Consider the following 12,021-nt stretch of genomic DNA (forward strand, 5'->3'; position numbering starts at 1 on the left):
AACCTTAAAAATGTATCTGACATACTTGTGATAACTTGCCCCACTTGTGATGCTGAAACCGGCTACGCTCCTGAACCGCCCCGCCCGGGCTGCCGCGGCCGGCCCCTGGGCCCTGGATTTTCGCACCTGCCACTCTCCCAGCTTCTAGCCACCGTCACCCAGAGTTGCTGGAGTCCCAGAGCGGCCCCGCCCTCGCTGGATGGCTGATGGACATCTTACCTATTAAGCCGTGCGCCTTGGGCGAGAGCTTGTCCGTGGGGGGAATGTAGATTCCCAGAAAGTCCACGTTAACCGGGTGCTTCTTCCACACCCGATGCAGCAAAACCGAGAAGGACACCTCGTCGTCCAGGGTGATGGTCACGGTCTTTTCTTTCTTCACTGAGATAACCACCCTGGTGGGAAAGTCCAGATGGCATCAGACAATTCCAGAACAGAACTTTCTAGAAAGTCTCTTCTTCTCACCCCCGAAACGACCTCTCCCTTCCTCCCACTAGTTTTCCAAGAGCTTTATTTGCAGCGTGTTTGCTACAGAATGTTGTCGTTATAACTCCCAGCTCTAAAATTCTGTCAGTGTGCATGGGTGTGGGTAAGCACTCGGATACTACCGTGTTTCCCTGAAAATAAGACAGGGTCTTATATTTATTTTTCCTCAAGAAGACACCCAAGGGCAGGCGTCCTCAAACTATGGCCCGAGGGCCACATGCGGCCCACTGAGGACATTTATCCGGCCCGCCCGGTGTTTTTGCCACCGCTGCCTGTCCTGCTTAGCAGCCGACTCGTCCCGGGCCCACAGTGCGCACGTGTGGAATGTGCGCCGCACTCTCCAATGGTCTGAGGGACAGTGAACTGGCCCCCTGTTTAAAAAGTTTGAGGACCCTGCCCTAGGGCTTATTTTCAGGGGATGTGTTTTTTTTTTTTTAAGTACGGTGCAACCATCTACATTGATTCCAATAGAGTTAAGTCGTCGTCTTCTGGAACATCATCCTCACTCTCCAAACCCCGAATCCCATCCTGGATTTCTCCTGACTCTATTTCCTTTAGAATCATTGGCCCCAGTCTCTCCTGTCGAGCACTAGAGCTCTCATGGGGCAGAGAAGGGCTGCTCGTGTTCTTTCCCGCTCCGCGACGACACGCACGGGTTGTGCAGACGCGCTGCGCAGCCACGCCCGTCACTAGGGCTTATTTTCGGGGTGGGGCTTCTATTGCGCACATGCTTAGCAATCCTGCTAGGGCTTATTTTATGGGTAGGTCTTATTTTCAGGGTAGGGTTTCTATTGCGCAAATGCTTAGAAATCCTGGTAGGTCTTATTTCCAGGGAAACAGTAACTGGGAGGATGCTCCTCATAAGACACAATCCTAGTGTTTGGAGGACCCCGGCCCCCCCAAGTCAAGTCAGCTAGGGGTTCAGGTAACAGATTCGGTCACTGAACCGACACGTGTCTTGGTGCTAACTGATGCCAGGCACTGGACTAGGCCTGAGACACAACCGTGACCAAAGCCACTGACCCTGCTGCCAGGAACATGGTACGTTTTTCTGAATCCCAACTGCTTTGTGTTTAAAACGATTTCAAGTTCTATGCTGATGTCACTGATGCCTGGATTGATCCATGTAGTCGTGTGTCAGGGACAGGCCTGGACGCCGATGGAATAGCACTTGCCTCTGATTGATGACTCGGGCCGTGTCAGACCAGGTCAAGACAGACGTGCGGGACTTCCAGCTCAGGGAGACAGTCTCTGTGCTGACTTCTATTTTCATGTCTTCCTTCTGGAAGTAAAACCCCAATTTTCCGAAATAGGTGCTTAGTTTTCCATGATTGGGCTTCTTGGCACCAATGAGCTGACCATTGACTAAAATTCCTACAGAAAAGAAAAATGTTTTTCTCTCTTGTGTACCATGTTTTTCTTTTTTCTTTTTTTTTTTTTTTTGCACATGTGGGCACCAAAATTCAAATTTGATAAATTTGACAATATGAGAAAATGGATTATTATTTTGTTTCAGGATTTACATAACATTTTTTTCTTTGTGATTCTTATTTTATAACTGTGTTTTTTGTTTGTTTGTTTGTTTTTGTTTTTTGAGACAGAGTCTCACTTTGTTGCCCAGGCTAGAGTGAGTGCCGTGGCGTCAGCCTAGCTCACAGCAACCTCACACTCCTGAGCTCAAGCGATCCTTCTGCCTCAGCCTCCCAAGTAGCTGGAACTACAGGCATGTGCCACCATGCCCGGCTAGTTTTTTTCTATATATATTAGTTGGCCAATTAATTTCTTTCTATTTATAGTAGAGACGGGGTCTCGCTCTTGCTCAGGCTGGTTTCGAACTCCTGACCTCGAGCAATCCGCCCGCCTCGGCCTCCCAGAGTGCTAGGATTACAGGCGTGAGCCACCGCGCCTGGCTATGACTGTGTTTAAATTGATTATATCACAACAAGATCTGCTAGTTCATGCTCAGAGAGAGTATATATTTTGAACTCTAATTGTATAGTTGTATACAATTGTACAATTGAACTATAATTGCTCAAAATAGATACATATGTAATTTAATCCTCACTAATATCAGAATTTGGAAAACAAAGAACTTCGATTAAGGTGAGAAAGCAAGAAATCCCAGGTAGTGACAGGGAAGCATGACAACAATCCAATTGTCTAATTCGAATATAATTTTCTTTTTATTTTACCTGATTCTGGATCAGAAACCAGGTTGAGGATTTTTCCAGGTTCTGAGTCGATATTGAAACAAATGTTATTTTGGCTTTTGGGCAGGTAAATGATGAAATGGGGGTCATTCTCAACTGGAAAATGAAAACAAACAAAATCAGAAAGAAAGGAAGATAATTTTGTACAGTATTTTGCTCCCGAACACCTTTATTTAGCCAGAACAAATATTTATTTGTGCTTCTACTATGTGCCAGTGACTGTCCCAGGCACGGGGGACTCAGTGGCTCCTACCCTGTCATCCCTCCTTCAGGGAGCCTCCATTAGCACTTTATTTTATTTCACAAACACAGCGGATATTTATTCTGTAGTTATCATGTATGTACTAAGCTATACTAAGCTAGATACTAGAGATAAAAAATAGGAAACCCATAAGTAATAAGAAACACACACCCGCACATATATAAGATATATATAGAGAGACAGATAAATAGAAATGTATTTTCTTAAGGAGCCGTATACGGTGCAGAACAATAAAAGCGACATATTGTTGACATACGGATTAATATTAAGCAATTCCAATAGCAATGAAGAATCAAGCTAGTCCCAAGAAATGACTGCTTTGTTATTGAACCTGATTATCCAGCTAATCCTTCCTTGTCTTTTTGTTTAATTCCATGCAACCATTCAACAAATATTTGGTGAAGGGGGGAAAAAAAACACCTACGTGCAAAACACTAAATTAGGCAATGTTTGGTGCAGCTATGAATACGTCATGTTCTGCACCTTCAAGAAAGTAATACTTCAGTGCAGGACGCAGTGATACCACTAATGTGAGACAGAAGCACAGTAATGGCCCGAGCCACGTGCCATGGGAATGGAGATGGGTCAGCGCCCCGGGCAGACTGCGCAAGGGCGTGTGAAGGAGAGAGCTGGCTTTTGAACTAAATCTTACAGGAGAGAAAAGGAAAAGACAGAAGACACAGGAGAGAGAGAGAGATTTTATTCTGAGTGAACAGAATCAGAAAGGTATAAAGGTAGAACAGTTCATGATTTGTTTAGAAAGTAAGACAATGTGACCAGAATATAGGTTCTCAGCGACTGCAGAAAAAAGAGAAGACTAAAAATGTAGATCATCAAGACGCTGAAACCCCAAAGAACGGGACTTCATTCTCTTGGGTAGGATCCACCATGCCCAGCTAGCTGCTCCTAATCTTTAATAATAACATCCATTTCTTGAACGATTGCTGTGTGCTAGCACTTCAGAGATGGCTCCACAAATAATCTACACCCTAGCTACCAACAGGTATATACGCATCACCATGCCTACTTTCAGGATGAAGGAAGTGAAGTGCAGAAACATTAAGTAACTTGCTCAAGTCCACACTGATGGTGTGAACTCCAGGGAGAAGGTTCTTTCCCCTGATACCCCACTGGCCCTTCCGCGTGAGAGGAGCACATCCTCCGTGCCAGAGGGTTCACCCCGTACCATTAGGAAAGGGTGCTATGGACTCAATTGTCCCCCTCAAAATCCATACGCTGAAGCCCCGACCCTTAGTGTGGTGGTATTTGGAGATGGAGCCTTCGGAGGTGAGTAGATGAGGTCATGAGAGTGATGTCCTCATGATGGGGTCTGTGCCCTTATAAGAAGAGAACCCAGAGAACTCTTTCTCTCTCTCTCTGTCACCCCATAGACACACAAAGAAGAGGTAGTATGAGCACCCAGTGAGGTGGTGGCCCCTACGAGCCAAGAAAAGAGCCCTCAGGAGGAAACCTACCTCATCAGCACCTTGACCTTGGACTTCCCAGCCTCCAGAACCGTGAGAAACAAATGTCTTATTGTTTAAGCCCCCCCGTCCGTGGTACTTTAGTATATAGCAGCCCCAGCAGACTAATGCATGGAGCTGTCTTCTCCCACTGCCTGTAAAAGTCACCTAGTTTACCAGGACACAGTGATGATTGCATGAACACACACAAACGCCTCCCGGAATTACGATCCGTTGGGCTCGGAGGCGTGCAAGCAGTGTGGACGCCGGTCTCTCACCTCTTATCACGTGTGGCGGCGGCGTGGACTCCAGCACCCGAGCCCCCTGCGCGGGCATCGGAATCACTGGCGTTGGCGAAGGGTTGGCCCAAGACGGGATGGAGCCCGGGGCCACTTTGCTGCCGTAATACAGGGCACCTGCGCAGGAAGACCTGCATCTGTTAGTTTCCAGGTTTACGCTTCTATGGAAATCGCCTACAATTTCAAGAATCTTGTTTTGTGCGGCCCCTGGAGGCTGTCAGCTGAGGGTTTCTTCCCTATTTTTGTTCCAGAGTTCTCTCTCTTCTCTGGTTCCCTCTGGCATTGCACAGGAGGTCCCGAGATACGGGTCTCTCTGTAGCTTGGAACCTGAGCAAGGGTGCACGGGGGGAGCCGCTGTGTAGAGCTGGGGGAGGGCCTCCTGCCTTCAGCCTAAGCCGGAGACAATGCCCAGGGGAAGTCCTAGGTCATTGAGGGCATCTTCCCCAATCTGTCCCTACATACCAAACAACAGCTGAACAATTTAATTTCCCAAAGCAGCTCCTCTACTGGTAAGAGACTTTGCATCAACCCTGGGGAACTGGCACAGAGAAATTGACCAGACAGCAGAAAGCAAAGCAAAATAAACCTTTTTGTGTCATGTAAAATCCCCTAGATCGATCTATCTATGAGGCTCCCGGCTGCTGTAACTGGGACGTCAGAAGCCAGGGTTCCCTGAACCCTGGGCCAGTGCGGTCAACTTGGCAACACCCTGGGCTGAAATTAAAAATGGCGAAAACGATCCCTTCGTTGTGTGAAGCTCATTCTTGAGGATCTGTTTGCATTGGACCAGTCCCTAACAAAGCCAAGGAAAGGTCTAATGAACTGGAGGTTTCTAGCCTTGACTATGTGCCTCCTTGGGCGTGCTTGCAAACTTCCTACAGGACACAGAGAGCATGAATTGCTTTTAAGGCAATTTTTAGATCCTCAGCCTCCACCTATACTCTTTCCTAAGGAAGCCCCTTCCTCCTAGTGTACAAACAGAAGGCAAGCTCTTCCCCGCCCTCCCCTCACCAACAGGCTCCGAGGAGCTAAAGCAGCCGTCCAAAAAAACAAAAAACATACAAACCGAACGACTCTAAAGACGGGGTAACAAATCTTTTGGCAAGTCAAATAGACGGTTTCCAATTCTTTGCTTTCAACAAAACTGGAAAAGGGCTCAAGTTGTCAGCCGATCAGAATGTTCTGAGTGCTAGATCCATATGTGAGTTTTGGCATATAAATTCAAAAGAGTTCAGATAAGTGAGTAATGTCACTATAAACAAGCTCTCTCCAGTTCTATTTATCTATATCAACAGTGTTTATTGGGACTCGTGCCTATAAAGATTATTTTAAAAGTAAAATTGATGCTGAATCTTGTCTCTTTCAATCTATCCATACATAATAATTACCCATGGGTGTGTGAAAAAACGCTCAGCCACATTTTTCTCAATAAGAGATCATTTCCAACCAAATTGTACTTACATCAAAATTAGTGATAAATTGATATTGTTTGGATCACTTGACTACTAGTAGTAATTTCAATAAAACTCAATCCAGAGGAGAATTTTGATCACTCAGAGTCTTACGGTCATGATTTTTAAACTTAAAATATTTTTAAATTAAAATTTAAAAGTGTAAGCATTATTCTTCTTGCAGAGAAGCAGGGTGATCATTAAAGAACATGCAAAAATATATTACATTAGGATATAGTTCTCTACTGGGAAGGTAGAATGGAAATACAAGTTAAACTAGAAAAAGAACAATATAAAATTTCCAACAATTAATATAGAATTTGTTCATGTACTTTTTTTAAATGAATGATGGCATGTGTATCAAATTAGGTATCCCGTTTCATTGGCTATATTTAAAAGAGTGATGTAACATTTGTTTTTTAAAATATCAATATTTACAATATTCCAGAAATTATATATGCTGAAACTATCTAAAGAAGCTGAAAATTTTTAAATGTTGATTTAAAAAAAATGTCAGGTGGGGTGTTGTACATAGTTTTTTTTTTTTTTTTTTTTTTGAGACAGAGTCTCACTGTGTTGCCAGGGCTAGAGTGAGTGCCGTGGCGTCAGCCTAGCTCACAGCAACCTCCCACTCCTGGGCTCAGGCGATCCTCCTGCCTCAGCCTCCCGAGTAGCTGGGACGACAGGCATGCGCCACCATGCCCGGCTAATTTTTTTCTATGTATTTTTAGCTGGCCAAATTAATTTCTTTCTATTTTTTAGTAGAATCGGGGGGTCTCACTCTTGCTCAGGCTGGTCTCGAACTCCTGACCTTGCGCAATCCTCCCGCCTCGGCCTCCCAGAGTGCTAGGATTACAGGCGTGAGCCTCCCCGCCCGGCCGTGCACCTAGGTTTTGAGAATTCCTTTGGGAGCTATGTGAGCGAGGATGTTTAAAGACCATTCTCGAAGCAAGCTGGCGGGAAGAGCTCGGGCTACCAGGGACGCAGGGCTGGGGGCAAGAGGCGGGCTGGGGTGGGCGGGCGAGAGCTGCCCCGCGACGCCCACCCGGTGGGACTCCCACCTGAGCAGCAGGCGTGGTCCTGCGGCGGGGAGTCCGCCAGCATGCGCTCGTCCCCGGCCTCGTTCTCGATCACCATGGAGGTCAGCGGGGTCACGATGTGATGGTCCAGAGACATCTGTAGGATCGTCCTTGTGATCTTCCTTTTGGTGGCAGCTGTGGGAGCCAGGCTTCTGCATCCGAGAAGGAGGGGTGTTACGGAACATCGCCGCCTTTAGGGGGAGCTCAAGTCTGTCACTCCTCTTCCCTGCACCCCATGTCTGGTGTCCTACCTGGGGGCGTGGGGGCATAAAGGGACAAAGTGACAGGGAAACAGAGCTAACCAACCATCTTCAAGAAACTTCGTATTTGGGCTAGCTGTGTGATCCCGTGGGTCTTTTTTTTTCTTTTTTGTTTTTGTTTTGAGACAGAGTCTCACTCTATTGCCCGAGCTAGAGTGCCGTGGCGTCTGCCTAGCTCACAGCAACCTCAAACTCCTGGGCTCAAGCGATCCTCCTGCCTCAGCCTCCTGAGTAGCTGGGACTACAGGCATCCGCCACCATGCCCGGCTAAGTTTTTTTTTCTATATTTTTAGTTGCCCGATTAATTTCTTTCTATTTTTAGTAGAGACGGGGGGACTCGCTCTTTCTCAGGCTGGTCTGGAACTCCTGAGCTCAATCGATCCTCCTGCCTCGGCCTCCCTGAGTGCTAGGATGACAGGTGTGAGCCACCGCGCCCGGCCATGGGTTTGTTTTTTTTTTAACTTTATTTTTTTAGAGCAGGTTTAGGTGCACAGTAAGGTACCAAGATTTCCCGTGTACCGCCTCCCCCCTAAGCATAGCCCATTGACATGCCTCCCCCATCAGGTGGCGCATTTGTTATTACTACAGTGAGGAACCTGCATTGACCCGTCTTTATCACCCAACGCCATTCCTGATGTCGAACATGCCATGGCTTTGGACAGATGCGCGATGACACGTGTCCCCACTGTAGGACCATACAGAGCAGCTTCACTGCCCTAGAAATCCTCTGTGCTCTGCCGACTCATCCAGCCCCCCAAACCCTGATCTTTTTACAGGGATTTTTTTCCCCAAAAAAATCAATATTTAACTTCTGCAACCATCTGCTCTATGCCTTCACACACACTCAGTGTGCTGCTGTCAGACAGGGAGGGATATTTCTTCCTTCCTTCCAAGCCACAGCTTAGAGCTTTGTATATTTTTTATAATCTTATCGACGTTAGGGATTTTCTCTGAGAGTCCGGTTATACAACCATATTTCATTTTCCCAACCTACTTCAGACCGTCCTGTTCCATCTTCCTAGAGAATCTGATCTAAGAGGTGCAACAGGGCTCGGGCATAGAGGAGCTTTTGTCCAACACCTCCCTGTCATTCTGGTGCGGGGGCTCAAAAAAACATCCATTACTCTAGCAATACAGTTTTTTTTTTTGACACAGTCTCGCTTTGTTGCCCAGGCTAGAGTGAGTGCCGTGGCGTCAGCCTAGCTCACAGCAACCTCAAACTCCTGGGCTCAAGCAATCCTCCTGCCTCAGCCTCCCGAGTAGCTGGGACTACAGGCATGCGCCACCATGCCCGGCTAATTTTATATATATATATATATATATATATATATATATATATATATATATATATATATATATTAGTTGGTAATATATATATATATTTCTATATATATATTAGTTTCTCTATATATTATATGTAATATATATAGAAATATATATATATATCTTTCTATTTCTAGTAGAGACGGGGTCTCGCTCTTGCTCAAGCTTGTCTCGAACTCCTGACCTTGAGCGATCCTCCCGCCTGGGCCTCCCAGAGTGCTAGGATTGCAGGCGTGAGCCACCACGCCCGGCCAGCAATACAGTTTTTATGCTGGAGAGCCGACACACAGCTCGGCGGAGAAGCTGGAGGTGACATGGGTGAGCTCTGGGGAGCCCTGCCTCAGGGGAGGTCAAAATCGCATCACGGCGAATTTCTCATTGGAAAATAACCTGTTTTCAGGAGTAAATGCAAATGAACCACTGATGCACATGGCAACACGGGTGACTCTCTCGGACGTCGTATTGAGTGACAGAAGCTAGAAGTGAAAGAGTACAGATGGACCGATGATGTGAAATTTAGTAAGGGGCAAAACTAATTAATGGTGGCGGATGTCGCAATAGCGGTGTCCGCTGGAGGCGGTGGGTGTTGGCTGGGAAGGAGAACAGGTGACCCTTGGAAGGGTCTACACCTGGATCTGGGTGTTAACTGCACGGGTGACGCAGGTAGACATTCATTAAGCTGCACACGTAAAATCCACGCACTTGACACACCTTACTGTAGGTTATTATTTGTCATATATCTCAATAAAAAAGAAGCAAGAGTGAACCCAGCCTCAGCTAAAGTGTCTGGAAGAACCAGAGGGAGTGAATGATATCCAAACCTATATTCATTCACTGCCTTTCTCGGTTCTAAACTCTGTGTGTGTGTGTGTGTGTGTGTGTGTGTGTGTGTGTGTGTGTGTGTGTGGCGTCACCTGTTCAAGGCGAACATTTCACCTGTTCGAACCCCCGCGGCGTGCGCGCTCTTCTCGGCTTACCGCTCGGCCAGCAGTTGGTTGATGGTTAGATAGGCCCACAGTTTCCGGGTGAAATCGGGGTCTGCGTGCTTGTCTTTGGACAGAAAATCCTGCAAGTCGTCCATCTGGGCCAGCGTTTCCAAGACCAGCTCCGTGCTCGCCTAGACGGCGGGGAGGTTGCATTGCAAGACACGGGAGGGAGACAGGGTTATGGTTAGTGCATGCGCGTGCTTAGCACCTGCTGCAGACGAACGGGAATGCGGGAGGAACGGAACACCGAGCCTTCGTCTGCCTCCACTGAGGACGGAAATGCACACCTTGGGCTTGGGCTCGGTGAGCAGGTGAGGATTTACAGACTGGCTGGGAAGACGGCAGAGATAGTCTCATGCCTTCCTCACGTGTTGCTTTGAGGCCACACACGTGACTCTGGGAAGGCAGGGGTGACACACAACTTGGACTGTAAATGGTCGTACCGACGTGGCCGTGATAATGCCCTGTAGTTGCTCCAGTTTATCGGGGTCGAATTTTCCTGCCACCACAATCTCCGAACCCCCAAAGTAGTTATGGAAACTGTTTTGGGTGACATCCGTGACTGACGTGTGCGGATAGTTGAACTGAACATTGCGGAGCAGTGGAGTAGAGACCTGGTTGTAGAATTTCTACAATTCATTAAAAGAGAGAGAGAGAAGTCATTATTTTCATGCCATTTTGTAGGTCTAAAGCATTTTTTTCCTGAGATTCTTCAAATGCTCAGCAGATACCTCTTAATTTATTCTCACGGGACCTCTGGGACAAGAATAATTGCTCATACATTATCAGGAAAAACGGAGACAGAGAGAGGATAAAGGCTTGTGAAGAATATTACCCTTGACTTAAGAGCCCAGCATTTTTGTTTTCTATTCTGTTATGATCAGCATAAAAAGTTTAGGGACACTCATGATAATATTCAACGACGAAACCAGCCTGAGCAAGAGCGAGACCCCGTCTCTACTATAAATAAATAGAAATTAATTGGCCAACTAATATATATAGAAAAAAATTAGCCGGGCATGGTGGCTCATGCCTGTAGTCCCAGCTACTCGGGAGGCTGAGGCAGGAGGATCGCTTGAGCCCAGGAGTTTGAGGTTGCTGTGAGCTAGGCTGACGCCACGGCACTCACTCTAGCCTGGGCAACAAAGTGAGACTCTGTCTCAAAAAAAAATATCAACGGGTCAATATTCCTCACATTAGAACCTTGTCCCTTACCTGTCCCCAAGTTTAAATACGGTGCCTGGCACTGACAAAAGGCAGGGGAAAAGGCATGTTCTTCTTTCCCTAGAGCGTTTTCTTGTGCATTTGTTCCAAATTAACAAGTAATTTGTGTCTTTTATATTTAAGGAATCTTACAGGCCATAGTTTGATCTGTTTTCCATGTTAAAAAAATTGCTTACCCAAAATGACAATGCATTTCAAAGGGAAAACCAGCAGCCAGGATGACAGGGAGACCAAGTGCTCAGGGGGACGGGAAAACCACAAGGGGCTCTGATGGAGCCTCAGGAGACTTTTTGTTCCAGGGCATAGGGAAGCGCGTCTGCCCTGTTAGTGCAGAAATACGCACGAGAGACGGGGAAATGCACAAGAAAGGAATGGGACGCTGCCCTGATTCTTGCGACCGGATATGGCTGAAATAATGGCAATTTGGGGTCATGATCCAGCCGCCTTCTTTTAAGCGTCAGATGTGGGTAGTTAGACGATTTTCAGCACAGCAAAGGAAAGAACAGAAAGTCACCTTAAGCTGGGAAGACGTGTCCTGGTTCCCGTAAATCCGCTGAGCGATCCCCCGGTTTTCGTTGGACAGTCTCTTCAAAAAGTCGTAGTCAACGTCAAATCCCATGCCCAGGCTGAACAAGGAGATATTGTCTTGTATGCTCTGCTTCACGTTTTTCTGGATTTTGGACAATTTTACTTCACCTGAAGTTGGGGATGGCAGAAGGGAAAGGGAAGAAGAAGCCATAGGGTATAACGTTTTTGGAAGGATCCAAGAAGGGCAGTTTAGCAAAACGCGTCGGCATTTAAAAGGCAGGAGCTATCTCTGGGAAGACACGCAGGAAACTGGTAACCGGAGACCGACCCCGGGGACAGGAGCTGGATGGTTGAGAAACAGGAGTGAGAGGCAGACTTAATTTTTTTTTTTTTTAAGCATATTTCCTTTTCTTCTTTAAGCATATTTCCTTTGCATTTATTTTATTTATTTAT

General features: G+C 46.6%; 1 protein-coding gene across 1 annotated transcript in view; it reads right to left on the bottom strand.

The window, feature by feature from the left end:
- ITIH2 (inter-alpha-trypsin inhibitor heavy chain 2) overlaps window positions 1-12,021 on the bottom strand; it is a 32,690-nt gene that overhangs the window by 2,072 nt on the left and 18,597 nt on the right. The window contains exons 12-19 of the mRNA XM_075997659.1: window positions 11,555-11,736; window positions 10,260-10,445; window positions 9,808-9,947; window positions 7,230-7,399; window positions 4,697-4,834; window positions 2,676-2,789; window positions 1,659-1,857; window positions 220-392 (exon numbers count right to left, since the gene is read on the bottom strand). Coding sequence (XP_075853774.1) covers window positions 220-392; window positions 1,659-1,857; window positions 2,676-2,789; window positions 4,697-4,834; window positions 7,230-7,399; window positions 9,808-9,947; window positions 10,260-10,445; window positions 11,555-11,736 — 1,302 coding nt within the window. The remainder of the gene's footprint in view (window positions 1-219; window positions 393-1,658; window positions 1,858-2,675; window positions 2,790-4,696; window positions 4,835-7,229; window positions 7,400-9,807; window positions 9,948-10,259; window positions 10,446-11,554; window positions 11,737-12,021) is intronic.

This window comes from Microcebus murinus, chromosome 25, assembly GCF_040939455.1.
Source record: "Microcebus murinus isolate Inina chromosome 25, M.murinus_Inina_mat1.0, whole genome shotgun sequence".
Taxonomy (NCBI): Eukaryota; Metazoa; Chordata; class Mammalia; order Primates; family Cheirogaleidae; genus Microcebus; species Microcebus murinus.